The sequence below is a fragment of the Pollicipes pollicipes genome, unplaced genomic scaffold (assembly GCF_011947565.3).
Source record: "Pollicipes pollicipes isolate AB1234 unplaced genomic scaffold, Ppol_2.1 Scaffold_6686;HRSCAF=7923_pilon_pilon_pilon, whole genome shotgun sequence".
Classification (NCBI taxonomy): Eukaryota; Metazoa; Arthropoda; class Thecostraca; order Pollicipedomorpha; family Pollicipedidae; genus Pollicipes; species Pollicipes pollicipes.
Window position 1 is genome coordinate 39,518,054 of NW_023596921.1, and position 19,797 is coordinate 39,537,850.

General features: G+C 55.6%; 1 protein-coding gene and 1 long non-coding RNA gene across 2 annotated transcripts; one reads left to right on the forward strand and one right to left on the reverse strand.

The window, feature by feature from the left end:
- Positions 1-5,245: 5,245 nt before the first annotated feature.
- Positions 5,246-6,040, reverse strand: LOC119107633 (uncharacterized). The gene is made up of 3 exons (XR_005095247.1): positions 5,932-6,040; positions 5,617-5,744; positions 5,246-5,302 (listed from the first exon to the last, which is right to left on the reverse strand). It is a non-coding gene; the product is annotated as an uncharacterized LOC119107633 (long non-coding RNA).
- A 10,627-nt stretch (positions 6,041-16,667) lies between these two features.
- LOC119108456 (uncharacterized) lies at positions 16,668-18,375 on the forward strand. The gene has a single exon (XM_037232026.1). It carries the CDS (start codon positions 16,915-16,917, stop codon positions 17,290-17,292), a length of 378 nt encoding a protein of 125 aa, XP_037087921.1. The 5' UTR covers positions 16,668-16,914; the 3' UTR covers positions 17,293-18,375.
- Positions 18,376-19,797: the final 1,422 nt, after the last annotated feature.

The window sequence follows — 19,797 nt, forward strand, 5'->3', positions numbered from 1 at the left end:
CTCAGGTACGGACCAGGGGCCCCAGCGCATCCTCAGGTACGGATCAGGGGCCCAAGTGCATCCTTAGGTACGGATCAGGGGCCCCAGCGCATCCTTAGGTACGGACCGGGGCCCCAGCGCATCCTTAGGTACGGATCCGGGGGCCCCAGCGCATCCTTAGGCACGGATCCAGGGGCCCCAGCGCATGAACCAGGGGCCCCAGCGCATCCTTAGGTATGGATCAGGGGCCCCAGCGCATCCTCAGGTACGCCGCTTTTGCCCCTTCAATGGCTCCCATCATAGGAGTCGCCACGCATCTAACATTCAACCTCAAGACGAATGACACTAAATCCAAACTTTTCCCAAGCTTGGAGAAAGGGGAAAAATCTTGTAATTTTTCCAACCACGCACATTTTTCTCCCTAGCTCGATTTTTGCTTACTCCGCCTAAAACCACTGGTGACTCCGTCAGGCCCCTTCCCCGATGATTTCAGATGAGAGCACTTAGCCTACAGCAAAACCCGGTGAACATTTCCTCAAAAACTACGAAACTTCTGAGAGGTCCGGACGTGAGCATGGCGTGACGGATGCCGCTCACCACTGACAAACCTTCTGAGAAGTCCGGATGTGAGCATGGCGTGACGGATGCCGCTCACCGCTGACAAACCTTCTGAGAGGTCCGGGCGTGAGCATGGCGTGACGGATGCCGCTCACCACTGACAAACCTTCTGGGAGGTCCGGGCGTGAGCATGGCGTGACGGATGCCGCTCACCACTGACAAACCTTCTGAGAGGTCCGGATGTGAGCATGGCGTGACGGATGCCGCCCACCACTGACAAACCTTCTGAGAGGTCCGGGCGTGAGCATGGCGTGACGGATGCCGCTCACCACTGACAAACCTTCTGAGAGGTCCGGACGCGAGCATGGCGTGACGGATGCCGCTCATCACTGACAAACCTTCTGAGAGGTCCGGACGTGAGCGTGGCATGACGGATGTCGCTCACCACTGACAAACCTTCTGAGAGGTCCGGACGCGAGCATGGCGTGACGGATGCCGCCCACCACTGACAAACCTTCTGAGAGGTCCGGACGCGAGCATGGCGTGACGGATGCCGCTCATCACTGACAAACCTTCTGAGAGGTCCGGACGCGAGCATGGCGGATGCCGCTCACCGCTGACAAACCTTCTGAGGTCCGGACGCGAGCATGGCGTGACGGATGCCGCCCACCACTGACAAACCTTCTGAGAGGTCCGGACGCGAGCATGGCGTGACGGATGCCGCTCCATCACTGACAAACCTTATGAGGGGTCCGGACGTGAGCACGTGAGCTCGTGACGGATGCCGCCCACCACTGACAAACCTTCTGAGAGGTCCGGACGCGAGCATGGCGTGACGGATGCCGCTCACCACTGATCGCACCGCGATTCATATATCTTAATCAAGGACACTAATCAGTATACATTCATGTGAGTGATCACAAAACTATTATTCCACCGCAGTGACTTGCGAAGGATTTCCGATAAGGGGGAGGGGGGGGGGGGCAAAATTAAAGAATTTTCACTGAAAATGTAGTTAGGTGCGCCTCAAGCAGCCGCACCGTCAACCGTCAACCGTCAACTTCATGAGACGTAAAACAGCATTGCATGTTCTTGATCTTCTTTTTACTTTGAATCTGCCTCGAATTTTGAATTGTCAACAATAAATCACTTGCATATTAGTACAGCCAATAAATTTGATTAGGGGTGGGGCGGGCTCCCGAGGGCTGCCACGAGAGCGTCCGCTTCTGCTTCGCCATGGCCATTGAAGTCTGGCACCTAATACTGCGTCTACTTCGTATAAGTCCAGCCCATCAGGTGTCTGTTCCTGGGCGCTGTCACTAGGGCAAACTACTTAACAATGCCCAGAAAAATTAATTTAGATGGCAATGAACACATCTTTTGGGGCCCATGGATTCCATCTCATGGTCCCCCCCCCCCCCTCTCTCCGTACAGTGTCCGGCCCTTCCGTGCCAAGGAACACCTGATGATCTCGAGCCCTTGATCTTCAGTGGCCCTCTCGCAACCGCGTCTTCCTGGACGTTCTTAGAACCACTAAAACCTATTGTACTTCTTTGCCACCTCTGGTCTCTCAGACCGTCCCGACAACCGCTGGGGATCTCGAGGAATGCATTTATATATATATATATATATATATATATATATATATATATATATATATAAAGGGCCCACAAAATGTCTCGAGACAATCAGGGTTAAGGTAACAGAAAACAGCCCGTTGATGGATGTGTTTCTTCACTCCTGCTGAGGGTCCGGTGACTTCCAGTGGCCCCCGAGACGGGCACTGGTTCTGACGGGGACAAGATGTTGCGCGCAAGTTGGGGATTCAGCCATTCAGACGGCTCCGAATTCCCAGGGAGCTCGGAGACCGCGATATGGACTGTCATATTCATATTCAGATAATTCATTATATAGGAAAGTCGTTTTCATGACAAATGACCCTGGGCAGCCAAAGAATGCCAAGGGACTGCGCATGTCATAGTTTGGAGGCGGTCAGACGGTCGCATCGGCCGGTGCAGTCTTTTTGTCTTGCCTTTGTCTTTGGGGCTACTCCTTGGTTTGCATGACGTGTCTAAGTTTTCAAAACCTTCCGACGTAGTTAAAGGGAGCATTGTTGAGGCCGGACTCATTTAAACGCACCAATTACGTTAAAGTCAGACGAACGCGATGGCACGTAAAACGATTGCAGCGAGCTTGGGCCCGAGACACAATTTGACATGTTTATTGAAAGTCGCAACCATTTTAATCGGCCCTACTAAAAACAGAGTTTTTTTTCAACCACACATGTCGCATGGAGAAGTGAGCACAGTTACGCATCATGACAGCCGTCACAAACAAGGGCGGCGCAAATTATCTAGGTAGTTGACGCGCCCTTAAAGCTCAACAGCTAACAAAAAGGGCAAAACAGATTCGTTACGATAAAAAGTGTATATGCTGGGCAAGACCAGGGTAGCAGGATAAACATATAAGCGCTTAGCAATGCTGCACGAATTCAGTGGAACCCAGCTAACCGCATCCTTAAACGCATCCCAGCCTGCTGCTGTGCTGGGTGCAGGATGCGCGTATACTGCTACCACATGGATTTTGGGCATCCCAATGTAAATAGAAGCATTTCCTTGATGCTCGCCAGTGTCAGGAGCCACCAAGACTGATTGACCTCTTGCGACCCGATCGACTCCTCCCTCCCCAGCGTCACCCATCCCTCCCGGCGTCATGGGGGTTCGTCGTCGCGGCAACCAAGGGAACCCCTTCGGACGGGCCCAGCGGGCGACCCCTGCCCCCGCGCTCCGACCGCGAAATTCCCAGCTTAACAAAGGCACGGCTATTGACCTCCAGACGATCAGCGCTGGCGACCCCCTGACCTGACCCCCAACGCACCGGACCCCGCTGACCTGACCCCCAACGCACACCGGATGTGGCAGCGCCTTCCACCGCGCTCTTCAAACACAGATGGCGATCGTGCGAAGATGTTGTATTGGACTGAGCACAGGCGGCGGAATACACGCTCGCGCTGACCAGCTAAGCGGCGGACTCGGTGAAGATGAACGTGAAAGGGAAGTGAACACAATGGTACAGCACGTGATAATTAAAAATCCCATAAAAGGCGGCGTGGAACGCTTATCTGTGGCTGCTGCTGGTTTCTAAACTACACGTGTAAAGTACTATGACGGTTCATTCCATCGCAACTATCAAGCATCACCTTGACGAGTCGTTTCCAGTTCGCGACTATTGTTGATGGCTAGGCACGGCTTAGCAGTCGCATTTCGCGACCCGAACACCACCACGCATTCGGACTGAAGCGCTACAACAGCGTCACCTGGCGGACTGACGGTGCTGCCACCTGGCCGGCTCAAAAGGGGCCGAGCGCGCGACGGCAGCGGTCGGCGCGGCGCGCGACGGCGGCGGATCCAGCGCGCTTGGCGCGGCGCGAGCCCGGCGGCGGCGTGATGATAGCGTGCGAGCCCGCCTCCTCACCGTCCGGCGTGCTGCAGAACGCAGGCAGAGCCATCTAAGGACAGCGAGAGCCGCCGTCAAGCGGACAGCCTGTCGCTGCCCGGCGCCGGGCTGATACCGTCCGATGCGCGGTGGGAGGGGGGGGGGGGGGGGGACGGGCGGTAAATGCCGTCACGGGACGCATCTCCATGAGCAGATTTCTGCGCTTATTAGACGAAAATTATGTTGCTATTGAGGTAAAAATGGCATGCGTATTGCCAATGTTGCTTACGCGCCAGTCATCTGACTGCCGGTCAAAATACATTATTGTTGGGCGTAAGGGCCGACTGACAGACGGGCCAACAGCACCGGTACACACCGGGGTATCTCAAGTCTTGGATGAGCCTAAAGAACGCCTCAAAACATTATTGACAGAAAACAGCTATGATGCTGCGGTCTGAGGTTTCATTCACACCGATTTCATGGTTCCTCTTTTGTGACACCTCGCCACCAGCGCGTCGCCAAGCGGAAGTGGGCCAGGACGGAACCCACAGGGGTTTTAACGTCTTGCACGCAACAGCAGCGATCGCACTGTTTCAACGGATTGCTCATCCAGGTTTTCGGCCACCACCTCTTCGCCATCTACCGCGGTGAGGTATGCGTCGTTTCAAATGCAGGAGGTCACGCGCCATACGCCGCATTTATTGCATGATTACTGGGGCCCAAGCCTAGTTATATTGGAGCAGTCTGCAAATGTCAGAGGCAGTATCGTTCTCCAAACTGCATACCGGACGAAACATTGTAACGGAAAGAAACTGAGCCACCGGCCCGTTTGATTTCAAAGGGACATTTCAGTATGACTGCGACGGATAGTCATGCATATGCACGCAGACACCGGGAGACAGGCGCCAGACAGCGATGGTCGTTAAAATGACAGACGGGCCGGCAGGCTGTCAGACGGACGGGTGCGGCCGGCGGCGCTGGGCGCGGGGGCGGAGCTCACACGCGGTGAGAACGGTGAGGGGCGAGTCGACACTGGCAGGCAAACTGATTGGGGCGGCCTCCCAGACATAGCTGAAGATTTGTGTTTGGTTATCCGCAGTGGGATCCCTGTCATGCACGAGGACAGCGACAAACAGATCGGCAGGCAGGCTGCGGCGGTGCGAACGACCGCGGAGGGACAGACGGACAAACGGGCGGAGAGACGGACCGCCAGACGGCGAGACGAGCACAGCTCACTCCGGCGAGGGTGCGCTCACCTCCGGTGAAAGCGGCGAGAGGTGCGACGGCGGAGGGGCCGGACGCCGCCGGCTCGTCCAGCTCCCAGTCGGACCTGCGACAGCGCCCGAGCCGTCAGCACAGCTCCGCGCAGCGCCGGGGCAGCTGAGACCGGTCCGCTCCGCGCGGCCGGGCCGATCTGCCCTGCCGCCGGTCAGCGGCGCGGACACGGCGGAGTCTCACGCGGTCCGGCACACGACACGTGTGACCGTCGGGTCTGCCGACCAGGGCGTCTGCTTCATGATCGAATCTGCGATGAGTCGGCTTGTTCCTGCGGTCGCGGTGGGTACCGCCGAGGACCCAGGCCTGCCTCAGTGCGTCGGCGAGGTCGTTCTTGCCCCTGCACGGCGTTGGGCCGCGGCTACTAACCTCAGTATCTTGGTGAAGTGGTCCAAGTGAGCAGGCACGGAGAGCGACAGCGCTGTCTGCTCCAGCTGCTGCCAGGCCAGGCTCGGCCCGGCCGGCTCCAGCATGTAGTCGCTCCACACGTTCGACACCTGCCGCACGGCACGGCCTCACTGTCAGACGCGGCCGCACGTGACTGGCGGCCGCTCCGGAGACGCCACAGCCGGCCTCCCAGCAGAGATACGACGGCGCCGGCCGTGCAGACCAGGCACGACACCCTCTGCCCTCCACACCGGGACCTACAGACCTTCATGAGACCGACCTCCACACCGAACCCACCTCCAGACTGCTGGGCAGGTCCAGGTTGATGTTCTCCTCGGCGTCCGGCAGTGCCCGCGCCACATCTTCCACGGCACCGACGGCGGCCCCGGCGTCGCCAGCAGCGTTGACCGCGTCCGGCCCGGCCGTGGCACCGTCTGCCGTCGTAGCCGCCGTCGCGGGCGGCGGCGGCGGCGGCGGCGGCTGCGCTGTCTCCGGCGTCGTAGGCGTCGTGCAGAAGGCGCGCCAGCTCCGCCAGGTCGGGGGTGGTGAGCGGCGCGGCGCCGACAGGGCCGGCCGGCTCGGTCAGCTCGGCCAGCTCCGCCAGCGCAGCCGGCTCGGCCGGCGACACCGTCGCCGCCGCCGTCGCCGCCGCCTCCAGAGGGTAGAGGCCCAGGAACAGCGCCTTGTACTGGTCCACGGTCAGCCTCGGCGGCGTCGGCACACCGTCAAACAGCGACTGGATCACTGGTGGACAAGGGACGCGCGCTGAGCACCACTGCCGCCGTCTGCACCCGTGCTGCAGGCGAAGGGCAACCCCCCTCGGCATGCCAGCCGATGTCGTGCCGCCCTCGGTCAGGCATGTGTGATACCGCACGATAAACATGCAGTTGCGACCGAGTTGTGCGCTTTGACAGACTGCTTGTTGCCGGTGAACAAACCCTCCCTGTCTTATCGTTAATTGTCGGGCACGGAGCACGATAACTGTGACAGTTTAGGCAAGCACAGGCCCAAAGACAAGCAAGGGTTCGATGTTCAAACCCTCCAGCTTGAGCAACGTGCCACATGACTTCCGGACCAGCATTTGAGTGGAAAACGCCCAATGAAAAGGTCCAAGGAATAAAAACCTACAGGAATAAACGTTGAAACGGGAAAAGTGAACGGAAAAGTCGAAAAGGATAAAAATTGAATCGGAGAAAAGGCGAGACAAAATGTCGAATGAGATGTAAGTCATCATGGATAAAAGTCTAACAGGACAAAAGCCGAAAGAGAGGAAGTCGACGAGGGTAAGAGTAGAAACGGACTAAGTCAATCAGCATATCGATAGGGTCAACCCGGATATGTAAAAACACCAGCAGTAAAATATTCAAAACAAAAATCGCCAGGGTTTGACGCCTGACATGACAGGTGAATAAAGCTGTGGCTACGGGAAGACAGGTGGGATTGGATGGGACGGGACGGGAACGAGCGAGACCGCACGGGGCCAGATCACACCAGAGGGGACCAGGCCGGAACAGACGAAATGGGACCAGATCAGACGGAACCGGACGAGACCAACTGGGACCAGATGGGACGGGACCGAGCCGGACGGCGCCAGACGGGACCACGCGTGACCGGATGCGATCAGATGGTGCGGACCGTCACCGGACGTCGCCGAAAAGGAGCCGTGTGGCACGGATGACGGGTCCAGATGGGACCAAACCGAATCAGACGAAACTAGACAAAACCGAACGGGACCGGACGAAGTCAGATGAGACTGGACGAAGTATGTTGCTGACGGGGCAGAATAAGGCCAATTTTAGGGAAGCCTTCGGGAAAGCCCGCTACCTAAGGGTCTTTATACGACTGCAAAGAAAAGGTCTCAGCTGTTTCTCAAAACCACCTGGCTCTCGTTGGCTGCATGGCGGCGCGCGGCTTTAACATTCCGGCGTTTACGTCGGTGGGAGAGAGAGGAGCAAGGTACGCAGGAATTTCCTCAGGGAGCGGTCTCCAAGCCCTTGCCCCCAACTGCATAGAAACTACGCTCCTGTTTTCGAAATTATGACTTCAGAGTTCCTGTACAGAGTCATCGACCTTCAAAACACCAGTCGACGAGTCATCGACCTTCAAAACACCACGAGGTACGGCTTAAGAACGCCACGGGGCAAACATGCATTACATTGTTAGTGATACCGCTGTTTCAATAGGTGCTTATGATGAGGAGAGTGTCATCATAAGCACTCACGAGTGTCTCGTGGACTTTCCGCCGGCTTTTGTCCAGCTAGACTTTTCCTCTTTGACGTTTCTACTTCGACATTCCTATATATTTGAATCCCTTCCGACTTCAAGTCCCTGAAGTTTTTCCAATTCGACTTTAAACCCTGTCAGCTTTTTGTCTTCTTACTTTTTTCTGATTCGATGTTTTTCCCTGTGGACTTTAATCGCTTGGAGCCATCCAGCATAACGCCTCCACTAACCCCGTAATGTACAGAGCCAACAGCACCGACGGTGATCGCTGATCCCGACCGGACAACTTGGTCTCGCCAAACCTCCCCAGGCTTTTACGGCAGCTGATACCTTCCAGCATGGCTGGCTTGGCATTCTTTGCTTATGCTAGCATTTGGTAGTCTCAATGTCTATTCTAAAATGCTGGCGCCCTGTTCAGCCTTTTCGCCTGTTTTGCACCTAATGTAATTAACCTTATGTCAAACCGCTGCCACAGGAACCGACGGCGCTGTAAACGCTGCAGGAATCAAGCAGTCGAACATCTTGAGCCGGAAACCTGAACTGAAATCGGCCCGCAAGCGCGAGCGGGTTGCACTGCTCGGAGTCCGGATCAAAATCACCACCATCCACCGCGAGTCTGAATCGGACCCGTCTTCACCGGAGCCGAGTCACCCACAAGCCCGATCCAGGAGCAGGCCAAGGGTCCTGGAGATGGTCTGGAGACTGCGAGACGATCAGACCCATTCCCCGACTTAGATATGCTCGAAAAGTCCCCACGGTGGCCCGGGGGTCGTCCCAGCGAGACCATCTAAATTGTAGTGGGAGCGGCAATCGGCACTGGAGTTGACAATCCGACACGAGTGATGTGAGCTGAAGCTATAAATGTCCAACCAAAATCGTTTCTTGCGCCCACTGGTGACAAATAAATCGGTTCAGCCGGCACATTTTCAATTCAACTATTTTTGTACCCCACAGAATGACCTTGACCTGACTTGACCTGATCTTGGTCATGGGTCTTGCTGACATCATGGTGTGATGTCTGAACTCCAATGACGTTATTTCGTGCACTGCTATTTTTAAAATTGCACAACTATTTATGTGGGTACTAGGGAACGCTGAAATGCTTAAAATATTCCTTCTGCCTTTAGGATATTCCCCCTGACATGTGACGTCACCAGTCGTGTGGCATTTGCTTGCTTGACGCCTCTGGGGACTGACGACTGACCAGTGCCATCGATTGCCGTCTGAACCTTTCCGACCCAACTATGAAATCCTGATATACCAGTGAGGGTGCCTCTGACCTCTCCCAGGCGGCTGTCGATGGCGAAACACCCCAGGCGGTGACGGACCAGCGGCCACCAAAAAGCCTGGGCGCGTCTGTGCTTGTCAACATAATGCGCTTCAGCTCCGGGATGCCAGTGCTGGTCGGGCCCACCTGAGTTCTTCATATCGAGCAGCATGGCCAGCGCCTGCTCTAGCTCCAGCAGGTGCTGGCGCGTCGCCTCCAGCACGCGCGGCTTAGGCGCCCGGGAGAGGGTCGGCTGGCGCGACTGCAGCACGGGTCGCAGCAGTGTGTAGCACGCCTGGGCGGGATCGGATGCAGGGACAGGTCAGAGGCTGGCGTGGTAGCCGTGAGAGGCGGACACAGGGATGAGTCTGAGACGGACACAAGGACTGGTCAGAGGCTGGCGTGGTAGCCGCCAGACAGAGGCGAAGACAGGGACAGGCCTGAGGATGGTGTGGTAGCCGTTAGAGGCGGACACAGGGATGAGTCAGGGACCGACACAGAGACAGGTCAGAGGCAGGAGGATTGACCGGCCAGACGCCCGCAAGAGGCTGAGCGAGACAGGGCGCGTGTTAAGTGGAGATGTCTTGCTTGCTGTCGATCTATTCGAACTTCACTTTTCACCGTTGCCAACACCTGCGACCGACAAACCACCTACAATGGGTGACCATCTGAGCGTAACGCGGTCGGAATTCCCAGCGACGTAACCGGACGTACGAGCTTCAACAGACTTGGAGCCAATTCCACGGGTTCGGTAATTTAACCACCACCACAGGTGTTGTAGCCAAGCACGGGGATAGGATCCGAGGTCCGGATCGGTCCGGATCCGATCCGGCTGCCGCCTGGTCGGGTCCGGACCGCCGCGGGCGCAGCGTCGGCACCTGTCACCAACGGGCTTACCTGCAGACTGGCGCGCCACCTGGCGTCGGAGGAGCTCTTGCCCGCCGGTCCGGCGCGGCGCCGCTGCTGCAGCGTGCCGCCCGGCCTGCCGCCCCGCGGCGACTGCGAGGAGCTGCGGCGCACGTGAAACCAGTCACTCCGCGCCCCGCCGGCCAGTGACGCACAGCTGCGGCTGGTACATAGCCGGCCTTTCATGGAGGTACCCAGTCGCTGATTCTACCTAGTATATTCAATGGCCTGAGAGTACCGTCGTCGCTTCGGAAGAGTGGAGGAGAGAGGCGGTGAGCGGTCCGAGGGCGTTGTACCCTCCTCCCCATCGTCGGCAGTGAAGATCGCGCTGCGGATCCTAGCGTTCCTACTGTTCGAAAGCTTCCCCACCCGTGCCATACGCTGCTCCTTCGCAGTCCGCCCAGCAATACTCCGATAAAAATCGGCGATTATTTTCGGACTAGACCACGCGCGTAAGCTGTGACATATGTCTGATCCGATGTTTCAGGCCTTTGCTGTGCAAAGGCTTGGACATTGAGGACGTACAAATGCGGTCCCAACAGCAAAAATTTGGGAGAGGCAATGTACATGTGGAAAAGCGAATACAAGTGGACGCATCCAGTTCTCAGGGTACGGTCAAATGTGACCGATTTTTTATCTCTTTTAATGATTTGGCAGATTAGCACACTCGCTTTTATGCGGTTGAAAACTGACCTAGATATTAAAGATCGACCCCCACCAAAATCGGCAAGGTAATCATCGATCCCACTTGTTTAATCATAGCACTGACGCTCCTAAATCACTTCACTCCACTCTGCCGTGTGCGTTTGGTTTAGCGGCCCTTCACGCGCGCCCCCCGTCCGTACCGAAGGTGCTCCTGGATCACACCCTTTCCGTTTTCCAGCGTTTATGTGCCAGGCCAGTCGTAAGCATGCAGACTGTCCATGCCTCTCGGCGCTTTCAGGAAAGTAGAGGCGCGGCAGGAGGGCATGGAATTCGTCTGGGAAGGGCAGGTGACGGACGTCCTCCACCAGCCGGGCAGTACAGTGCGACACGCTCTCCACGAGTACCTGACCTTCATTGTTCAAGGGCTCTAGCAGATGTACAGTTCCGTGTTCTGTTGGAGAGACTCCAGCCCTCACCCATCCCTCACACTTCGAACAACAAATGTGTCAACTGCATGGAGCAATAGAACATTGTGTGAACATGGGGACAGTCTTAACAACTTTCACTTGGCTCCCCACCCCAACCGAACTTGCGAAACTGCACCTCTGGGCCTCAAGTGGGATTCTCGTGCCAAGCTCGAGGTGGCAACAATGTCCTGAATAGTATTCACAAGCATCTGGGAGTAGGCACGGGGATAAAGCCGGCCTCGGCTTCGGCTCCACAAAATCGCAGTTTTCCGCCGATGGCTTCGGATCCGGCTTCCGTTCTGAATCTCTTTCGTGGCTGGCCTCATCTTCGGCTTCATATGTTTTTCAATGGTTGCTTTTGGCTTCGGCTTCGGCTTCGGCTACATTCTAACAGCTGGCTTCGCCTTCGATTTCCATTTCGCACAAGTTAAGTGAGTTAAGAATCTGGTTTCACCACCGAGCGATCTTGAACTGCTCGCTACGGCCGTCACGTTTTTTTACCCCAGTTCCGGCCTTGTTTAAAGAACGCAGCTTTGCACGTCCTGTCATCCCAACACACGGCACTAATTTCCAAAGCTGCCAAGCACACCCGACTGAAGCCCGACAACCGGCCGGCCGTTCTCTGGCTAATTAGTGCATGACGACGACCTGAGAACTAAAAACGTTATGATTACTCCGGTCACCCGACAACAAAGAAAGCTCCGAAAGATTGGCGTCTGTCACGTTAACACCTAGTCTCGATCGCTTCGAAAAACTCTTACATGTTCTCATTTCATACAGTTTGGGCCGATCCAAAATGTTACGGATTCCGCGATTTTGAAATGATTGGTTCGGCCACGGGTATGACTTGTGGGTATGCCTTCGCGTCGCGTCTCCAAGTTCAGAGCCTCAAAGACCGATCCGTGAAAATGGCGTATCCTTCCCCTCGAAAGCGCCGACAGCTTTCTCCCCAGATTTGGCCGATTGTATTTTTTGGCTGCCCCCAAAACTTCTGCAAGTTGTGGGGGACCGGGCCCAAGTTGGGAGGGGTGCCCCCCCCCCCCCATCACTAATGAATAGGTAAGTACACCCCTGTTTTGGTGACCGACAGGAATTAAGACTGACGTCAATAAGTGAGCTGACTGTAGTTACCTTTATTCATGTGAAATATGTGCACCTGCTAGTAGCATTCCTTTACGCAAGCAATCCAGATTCGGAGCCAGGGGTCAGTGGAGCTTGCCTCACCCCCATCCCCCTACGCCAAGTGGTTTGGACATTAGATACGGGACGATTTCGCAGAAATCGCACCCACATTCACCCGACTTTGGATATCAGAGAAAACTTTGCGAATATTTGTCACGCACGAGCAAACTCTTGGCTTCGTCCCTTATGCCAGCTCATATACGGAATGCCAAATAAAGATGTGCAAAAGCTTAGCCATTTACTACAGGCTGGGAAGACACACAAAAATATGAGCTGCAAACCTCTCTCACCTAACATATTTGAAGCGCTTCTCGCCCACCAATAATATGCGAGACTAAGGATCACCTCGGCAGAAGTGGGGCAGCCATGTCACCACCAAACACTAATGTTGTGATCGCACATGTAACATAAGCGCGCAGGTGTAGGGCAAAATGTCGGGAGGGGCACATTCAGATTCAAGTACACATTTTCTCATCGACCAGAAAGGAGCACAAACATTCTATTTATCGTCGACAATGATTACCTGTTCATTGGCTGGAGCACGATGTGCGAATGCCAGCTGTGCCCCAGAGCAAGTAAGTTGAATAAGTGTTACGACTTGGAATGCCGGCACGCTCCAAAGATAACCAATTAACGGTATCGTTACAGGTGCATACCCTACACTTATTGTTTCGATTACCGTCGGAAAATGAATATGATGTAAGTTATCAAAGTGACATTACACATTCCTTACGCACGGCAACGCGCCGGACGGCAATTGTAAATTCATACTTTCCGCCAAAATCGTATCTTTCCGCGCCGTTTCACACAGTGAGCCAAGGTCGAAGGTAAAGAAGGACGCGTGAAAGTGTACGGGGTCCGAAGTGCTGGGTGGGCTGTTTGTACCACTAAAGCCAGTTCCAATCTCTTTAATCTTTTACGAAAGGAAATCATCTGCTGAGCTATATGTATTCTATGCGTGTGAAATGTGCACCATTGCAATAATGGTTGATGTCTTCAAAGGAGGCAGTAACTAAAAAAAATAGCCTGCGTTGTCCGCTACAGCCGCCAAATAGCATTTGTACTCAAAATATGATAGAATTCCAGCATTCTTAACACATTTAAAAACCCTGTGACAATTTATTAAGCTTCTGGTCTTTTTCGTTGTGCAATCGGCAACAAATGTCTTATTGTTGACAACATCCATGTATCATTACTTTAGGGCCCCTAGTTCTGACCTTTGATATGCGTAACAATTGTAGAAGACACTGCGAACAAAGCGCCGCATAGAGCCGTATGCAATCCAAGGCCGTGACAACGTAGCGGCGGAGTAGGTATTGCGAAATACGTGGCTGCAGTGAGGTGGTATAGGTGGGATAGGGGTCTGGTGGCTTGGAAGCAGGCTGGTGGGGTGTTGGAGGAACTTGGTACGTATTTCCGGGGTGTTCTGCTGTGCAGGAGGATTTTGCTGGAGACGTGCTGCCTGTAGCTTGTTACTCAACCAGCAGCTGGTTACGTACCCGCATACCAGGCAGCAAAAAGTATGTGTTACTCGAAACCTGTCCGGCGTGGCGGCAATATTGCATAATAATCTGAGCTCATGCTGGCCGAGGCCAGCATCAAGAGGCCAGAGCTCCGCTCACTGCTCGTTGCAGGTTTTAGTGCATGCAGGAAGGTGTTGAAAGGAATGATGATACTACTATAGTATTTTCAGGCAAAAATGTATTCCAAAATTTTTATAAAAAAGATGTAAAAATTAGGGTGTAGGTATACATTGGTACCTGATGTTAAAAAGAGCATTGTACATTATTAGTTGTGTTTTAGGCAAAACATATCAAAAATAATCATAAAACAGGTAGATTCATGTTCTTACTTTTGAACTTTAATAATTACGATAGCAAGCTCCTGAGCATGCACACACTTGATGTCAAACAAGGTCTTTTGCTATTTCACAAACACATGAGTTTTTATTTGTAATTAATTTATCTAGTAATTGATGTTGATCCTTCTTTGTATGTTGCTAGGTACATCTGCAAAGAACATTATGTGCTTAACTAAGCCAGTGCTAATAGCCCCATTCCCTGTAGAACAGCCTGGAGAATGGAGATATATATATATATATATATATATATATATATATATATATATATATATATATATATGGACATTTCTGCTACTTACCTTTATGAAAATGAATATCAGTAGCAAATTCAAAGCATAGCTGTTATCTTTTGGTGACTTGCTCAGTTGGTCATCAGCATCAGGTTATGGCAAATGTTGTATTTCACAGCCACCACATGTGTGAGGGGCAGTGAACAGCTTGGGGGCAGTTGGCTGCTGTTGCAGAAATAGTCATTGTGAGCATGTCAGTGGCTGTCAACTGGCAGGGTCTTTGTTTATGCTATTTCTGTATAAGTCATTGTAGCTGTCAGCACTAACAGTGACATTTTGAGGTTTATGGTTGGTGAGGCAGCACAATATGGTTGATGGGGGTGCATGACAAGGTTGTCGCCAACCAGTGACATGTTGTTGAAATGTTCTAGAAAAATGCCTGACTTCCAACTGGCACTGGCTGTCAAGTGGAGGCACCGCATTGATCTGGGCTGGGGTGTTTCTGGGATTTGCTACCATGGATTGATGCAGGTGATTGGCAGGTCTGGGTGGATGTTCAAGGGTTCCATTAATATGCTTAGGTGTCAAGAGGCTGATGTGGCCCTGACATATGCACTGCACCACTTAGCAAACACAGATCTTGACAGTGGAGATAGGATATCTTGGGAAGTGTGATAAAGCATTTTACAAATAAATCATCTGGCAATGCAGCTGGTAAAGCAAAATGCCAGTTGTGGCTCAAAAGTGTAAGGAAGTCTTGTCCTTAGGATTTATTCATACTATCATTTCTCATGTGATTTTTACCATTTAGTATTGATGTTAACTGCTGCTAAATGCTGACTTGCCACATTGATGGGTCACTTAAGCCCGATTCCAGGAAACTGACCTCACACAAGCCCCTTGCTTTGCTTTGCCTGCTTTGCCCAAGTTAGATTGGATTCCAAGTCAGGAGCAGTAAGTACAGACCTCACCCTCCTCCATCAGACATCCAGTGGGCCAAGCAGAGTGAAAGGAGCTAGGACAGCAAAACTTTGTCACTGTTTAGTATACACAACAAAGATACAGACACTCATTTTATTTGATTCTTTATGTGGTGACAGGCTCCTTATTTAGGTGCTTTATGTGGCAGCAAGCAACTTCTGCCTGTGCGTGATTGGGCCAAGCGTTGATGTCACTGTACACAAAACTTGGTGCATTGGGTTCTTGGAGTATTGAAAGCTTGTGTTATGAATGTGTTTGATATGAATTATATTTATTCAAGTAAGTCTAAGAATAGGAATGTAATTATTATCACTGGTATGAATGAAAGGCTCATGCGCCGTGGGGAACGGGGTGGGGCTATTACGACCGAACTCAATATGCTTTCGGGATGTGCCAATACTCCGGTTTCGGTTGTGTGTTGCTGGCATGAGGGATGTGGCCTTGTGGGTATGGCGAACGAATCGGACCTCCATTACACATATACTTCCTTGTTAGATTGGTCAACATCTTTCGGCCGCCTGACCCGGAGCGCGAACTCTGTCTCCAGACGTACCGCACCGCGCGATGGCGCGCGCCTCGTTGACCGGCCTGCTGCTGCTGGCCGCGCTGCTGACCGGGCCGCCGGCGCGCGGCGCCGTCGTCGCGCCGCCAGACCCGCCAGATGGCCTGGAGTCGCGCCTGCTCTCCATCAGCAACCTCCCGACTGTCGGCGCGTCCGGCGGCGGTGTGACCACTGCGTCGAGCGCCGCGGTGACGGAGGTGGCCAAGGCCGGTGCACCGCTGCCGGTGGGCCGCGAGAGGGGCAGCCACGCCTGGCCCGCGGCGGCGGACGGCGGGCTGGCGACTCACGCCGCGACGACCGACGGGCCGACGACGACCGGCGCCGGCGCCCAGACCACGGTCGCCGACGCCGGCGGCCGGACGACGCCAGCCGGCCCCGACGCCGACACCGCCGCCACGGTGACGGAGTCGAGCGGCGGTGAGGCGGCGGCGACGGCGACGCCGGCGGCATCGGACACCGACGTCGATGCCGCGGTTACCGCGCCGTCTTCCGGCACCAGTATGGCTGAGCTGACCGCAGAGCCGGGCGCCGCGAAACCCACCATCAAGCCTGCCGACGCAGACGCGGCGCGGACAGTGCCGGCCTCTGCGGTGCCGACGGAGGCGGCCTCCACGGTGCCGACGGGAACGGCCTTTACGGCGCCGACAGAGACGGCCTCTGCGGCGCCGACGGAGGCGGCCTCTGTGGCGCCGACGGGAGCGGCCTCTACGGCGCCGACGGTGGCGGCCTCTGCGGCGCCGACGGTGGCGGCTCCTGCGGCGACGACCCTGGCGGCGGAGCCGTACGGCGCGGACGAGGTACCCGTTCGGCTGGGCGCGCTGGGCACGACACCGGGCCCGGGGGACAGCGCGCCGCCGGCGCCGGAGCCGACGCTCAGCCGACACCGGGCCGACCCGGGCCTGGGGCCGTCCGAGAAGAAGCCCAGCAGCCGTCGCACGGGGGTGCCCGACCTCGAGATGATGGAGAACCCGTCCAAGCCGCGCAAGGGCGCGCCGGAGCCGGCCGCACCCCCCAGGCCGCCGGTGTCGCCGGTGTCGGGACTGCTGTCCGTTACGGAGGGCACGCCTGTGACCAGGGGCTTCTTCGGCGCCGGCGACCCGCCGGCGGCCGGGGCGATCTCGGCGACGGAGGCAGCGAAGGATGCCTCAACTGAGCAGCCGACGGTGGCCGAGGCTCGCGCCGGAGCGCCCACCTCCACTGTCGTCGGCGTAGTCTGTCTGGTGACCTTTTTTGCCTTCGTGGGCTTCTTCGTGTTCCGGAAGGTGCGAGAGGGCTGGTATCGGAGACATTACCGGAAGATGGACTTCCTGGTGGACGGGATGTATAACCTGTGACTCCAGGAACGAAAGCCCGGCACCGCATGAAAGCCACTGCTGCAAACGGGGACAGGTATTTTTAAGCAATAATGTTGCGACGTTTGTGATAGGTGGGGGTCGGAGATTATATTCGTATTGTCAGTCCCATTCGCGCAGATGGAATGGCAAGCGCGTCACCAAATAATTAAACTTAAAGGGTACGAACGAGCTCACTTTGGGCTTCCCATACAGAGGCCGACAATGCAGCGGTGACGGGCTTCATGTATTACCCGAAGTATGACCGGTACCTGCTAGTGCCTGCATTTGTCGTTAACTCATCTAAGCGCCGTCCAGGGTATTCGGAATTGCCCAGCTGTGTCTATGATCTGTTATACGCATTTTTTGCGTGCTACGCATTTTCACGTGCATCGTGCCACCTGCCGGCACTAGGTTTTGTACCGCCTTAATGTTAGTCGTCGTTTTAGTCAAAATGAGTACTTAAGATACAGTTTTACTTAATGTTGTGAATCAGCTCTGCGTTTTGTCCTGAAAGTCATGGGGGCGTTTTTGGCACCAGCTCTTGCGTGGTGTAGCGGTTACGGTGTACGGCTAGTGAAGTGATCCTGATGTCTTTTGTCGGACGTGGGTGTGATAACAATCCTGGGAGTGCCCCAGCGACCGGGCAGGTCCGGGCTGGGTTGGCCCCGCCTGAGCGCATCGCAAGCCCGGCTCCTGCCGCCCCGGTACAGATCTAATCCGTCTGCCGGCCGGAACACCGGTCCACCGCCGTGGTCAGTGCTACCCGCTGTCGGTGCTGCCCACTGTCGGTGCTGTTCACTGCCGGTGCTGTCCAGTGTCGATGCCGCCCACTGTCGGTGCTGTTCACTGTCGCTGCTGTCCAGTGTCGGTGCTGCCTACTGTCGGTGCTGCCCACTGTCGGTGTTGCCCACTGTCGGCGCTGCCCAGTGTCGGTGCTGCCCTGTGTCGGTGCTGCCCAGCGTTCCCGGCGGTGAGCTACGGCCGGCAGAGCCCGCACCGTGGCCGCGTCCTTACGGTCGCCGCGCTGACCGGAGTCACCCACACGCTGCGCTCTCTTGAATAAAAATATATCGCCTGGCAACAGTCTGTGTTTTCCTTTGACGAGAGGTAGCCGGTTCTGCGCGCCGGGCCGGCGGCGAGTCTGGCTCGCCGGGCGGGGGACGCCGGTCGCGCCAGCCAGCCGCTGACGCGAGCGCAGGGTGCGGTATGCTGTCGGCCGTCACGCGCGGGGGAGGCGCACCTGGCCGCGCCTCAGCCGCTCGCCACGGGGCGACCGACCGCGCGCCGGGCCGCTCTCGCGGATCGGGTGGGAGCCTGACCGCCGCCCCGGTCCGGCCGCGCTCGCGGCTCGGGCGGGAGTCGGTCCGCCGCCTCGGGCCCGCCCGTGTGAATCAGCCGGGCCGGGGGCGCGCCCCAGCACAGCCGGACCGACCGGTCGCGCGTACTCGTCTGCTAAGCGGCTGCCGGGCGCGCGCGGCGACGCCGCCCCTGTCTGACCGGCCGCAGATTTTTAGTGGATCGACCGGGCCGTGGTTGGCTGCCGGTCCGCCGGGCACGCGGCTAGCGCCGACGGGCTTGGAGCTTGGCACTCAGCGCCTGTTGCCATGCATGGTTATCTCGCGTGGTTGCATGGATATTTCGTTATGGTCCCAAGTGTTACATTATGCAATATATTACGCAACATAGACAGCTGAGCGCCAGCAGCTCAGCGGAGTGATGTCTCAACCCTTCCTCACCGGCGCAACATTTTTAAATTATTTCGGGAGCAGCTTGGAAGTTCTGTCGGCTTAACTCCGGTGGTATCCCCGCGCCGCTCCTGGCTTGGTGCGCCACTGCTCCCTACCAACGGCACAGGAAGAGCTGGCGAAGGGCGACCCGGCCACGGCCAACTGGGTAAAGGTCAGGTCACGTCCACGTCGGACGTCGGGACACGTCCACCTATGACGTCGACGTGTGCGTCGGAAGTTGAGCGTGCGCCAGCCAGGCGGGGGTGGGGTCCGTAGTGACCGGCATGGAGGCTGTCTCCATCAGGCTGCCTCGCTGTGATGTATGATCATAGCAGCTGGAGCTTTTCTTAGGTTTTAGCTTCACACTGCTCTCTCAACTGTATACACTGTCTTATTCAGTCATGTATCAATAAAAGCACTTTGTCACCCTCCCACTCATTTGCCGCCCTCACATACTGCACACGACACATGCCTACTGAACAGACAGTCAAGTTTATCAAATTATGTCGTTAATCGTAGTTTCGAATGGACGTTTGGAAACATTACAAAACCTTAAATGATAGTGTACTCGGTGTACTGCTGTGCTGCGCGATACAGGAATCACCTTTTCCATGCCGTTTTTCGCACGAGGCAGGTATGGTGTGACCGCCGCGTACCTCGCACCACGCGCTCACTAATGTACACCAGCGCAGTGCGAGTGAGGACAGCGCGGCGCGGCAGGCTTCCAGCGGTCAGAACGCCGTGTAGCAGGCAGAGATCAAAGGAAGAAACAAAATCG